Source organism: Nelumbo nucifera, chromosome 5 (assembly GCF_055504915.1).
Source record: "Nelumbo nucifera cultivar China Antique chromosome 5, China Antique-T2T, whole genome shotgun sequence".
Taxonomy (NCBI): domain Eukaryota; kingdom Viridiplantae; phylum Streptophyta; class Magnoliopsida; order Proteales; family Nelumbonaceae; genus Nelumbo; species Nelumbo nucifera.
Window position 1 is genome coordinate 7,070,930 of NC_142653.1, and position 2,412 is coordinate 7,073,341.

The 2,412-nt window shown below is 37.7% G+C and overlaps 1 protein-coding gene across 1 annotated transcript; it reads left to right on the plus strand.

Annotated features, from left to right (window-relative positions):
• The first annotated feature begins 658 nt into the window (after positions 1–658).
• Positions 659–2,132, plus strand: ZCF37. The gene has a single exon (XM_010274532.3). The coding sequence runs from the start codon at positions 1,077–1,079 to the stop codon at positions 1,890–1,892; it is 816 nt and encodes a 271-aa protein (XP_010272834.1). The 5' UTR covers positions 659–1,076; the 3' UTR covers positions 1,893–2,132.
• The last annotated feature ends 280 nt before the right edge of the window (positions 2,133–2,412 follow it).

Below are 2,412 nucleotides of genomic sequence, written 5' to 3' on the forward strand. Positions count from 1 at the left end.
TCTCTCTCCTTAGTCCTTACCCTTCTATTCTAAAATATGTAATTCTTTTTATTTTACACATGAGGCTTGAATCTAACTGTTATCACCTATAACACAAATATCCTCTCTTTTATATAGTATTAGTGTAAGCATTTGATATATGGCATTTGAATTTAGCTTTTATAACCTCTACAGAACCTTGGACAAGTATTCCCTTTTGTATAGTATATGTAGATAGATGATCCATGAAGTGAACGATGTAACAAGGGTAAATTACTCAAACCTCCTCTGAAGTTTAGTAATTGTAATCACCTCTCTTGGATTTTTTGATGCAGTTGTAAGTAAACCCCTTTTGGTAGAATCTTCTAAAAAACAGGTATAAAATGTCCAAAAAAACACTATACAAACTTTTATGAACTACAAAAACAATGAGAATTTAAGTTCCAACTTTACGTTTGAGAGATTGATTGGAAACGTCTAGGATATTTATTCATATGAAGAGAAAATTTGAAAAATAAACACAGAAAAGAAATAAAAATACTGAATGTGAATACTCTCTTAATACTCTCTCTTACAATCCACCGGTTATCCTGGAGTTCGGTAAACACTTGTGTGCTTTATTTCATGGGGAGAAATTCCCATTGCAAGGTTACAAAAGTGTTAGAATGGTATGGGCACAGATTTGCCCTGGTAGAAGCAGATCTCGTTAAAATCGTCATCCTGGCACCTGAGCGAGTGTGAGTTAACAAGATTCCTATCCAATTGCTTTCGCCTAACCAGGATAAAGATGAAAACGTTACAACACAGCGGCTGCAAAGCTGACATAGACCTTCTAGAAGCAGTTAATATGGAAAAACATTAGAAATTTGATTTAATAAATCAAGTAATATGAATCAACGGATCATGGACTGGTTCAAATCCTCGATGAATTAGAATTCTCTTGTCAAGTCAATCCATCATGATCACATTTGGTTTGAAAAATAAAAGGGATCATCGTTAATTCCGGTTTTCCCACCTCACCCTTTAAATGCTATCGTCTCTCTCCAACTCAAACCGCAAGAAGTTGATTTTCTTTCAGGATCAGAGTCAGGCTTCAGATGTTTAATCCCTTTATTTGTGGCAGTTTTCATCATCAACAAGTCGAAGAAGACGAAGATGATTCATACGTCGTCGTCCCTTCTTCGACGCCCAGGAAGACAAGAAGAAGTAGCAGCTTCTGCAGGAGCAACCACAAGAACAAGAACCCTTATTCCAAGCGTGGGCTCGATAAGTTCTCTACGCTTTTGGAAGATCTTCAGGGAAGGAGAGAGAAGATTTACGCACAGATGGGCTCCCAAGACATTCCAGTTGTTCGCTTCGTCTATTCCAACACAAACGACTGGGTGCCGATTGTGGTGAAGTTGAGAAATCCCAAGCAAGACAAACTCAAGCTTGTTGCTGCAAAAAATGATGATAAGCCTGTGTCCAAACAGAACTCAGAAGCCTTGGTCAAGTCTCCTCATCCGGTTGAGCCCTCGGCTAACCCCAGAGAGGTCCCTGAACAACCATCACGGCAAGAGGCGACGGATCATAGAAGAGCGAAGAAGGACACAAGATGCTTCTCATGGAGTCTAGAGATTGATCGGTGGAGAAGACCTTCATATTATCTGCCCATAGTTATAATTCTGATTCTCTTGTGTTTGATGTTTGGGAGATCGTTCGCAATAATCTGCGCATCTCTTCTGTGGTACTTGGTGCCTACTATAACGGACAGACACTCGAATTTGAGGAGGTCTATGAAGAAGAAAGATTATGTGAGAAAGTTGAGTGAGAAGAAGATTATCAGTGACGGATCCCCATCATCTCCAAAGATTAAGCATTTTGGGGTGATGAAAGAATCATCACCCAGAAAACATAGACACGGCAAAAGCTGATGAACTTAATTGGTTAATTTCTCCTACTTTTTTTTTTTTCTTTTCTTTTCTTTTCTTTTTTCACTTCCATCGATCTCTGGTCAAGAATGAAAACTTGACTTGGGTTGAGTTAGGTTGGTATTCAATCTCTTTGCATGGCTTGCATTCTGCAATGTACATATTCATGCCATCATGTGCGGTTAACTGTTGCAAAACAAGCAATCCCTGATAAATAATATTGTATTTTACGATTTTGAGTGATGATGCTACACCGATGATGGTTTTATTAAAGTGCAATGAAATTGCATTTCAAAGTTTTCAACTGATGAGTATGTAACCCACTTGATGAAGATGGATTATTTGATAAGTCTCCCAATACAATCTCTTCTTTTTCAAGGTCCCGATCTCTTGACGTCTTTGAATCAAAAAAAAAAAAAAAAAATCCCTTGCCGTCATGTGAAGCTTGTTTATTTACTTTGTTTCAAAGGAATAATTAAAAACTGAAGAAAAATTTTACAGACCCTTCAAAGATGATGATGCA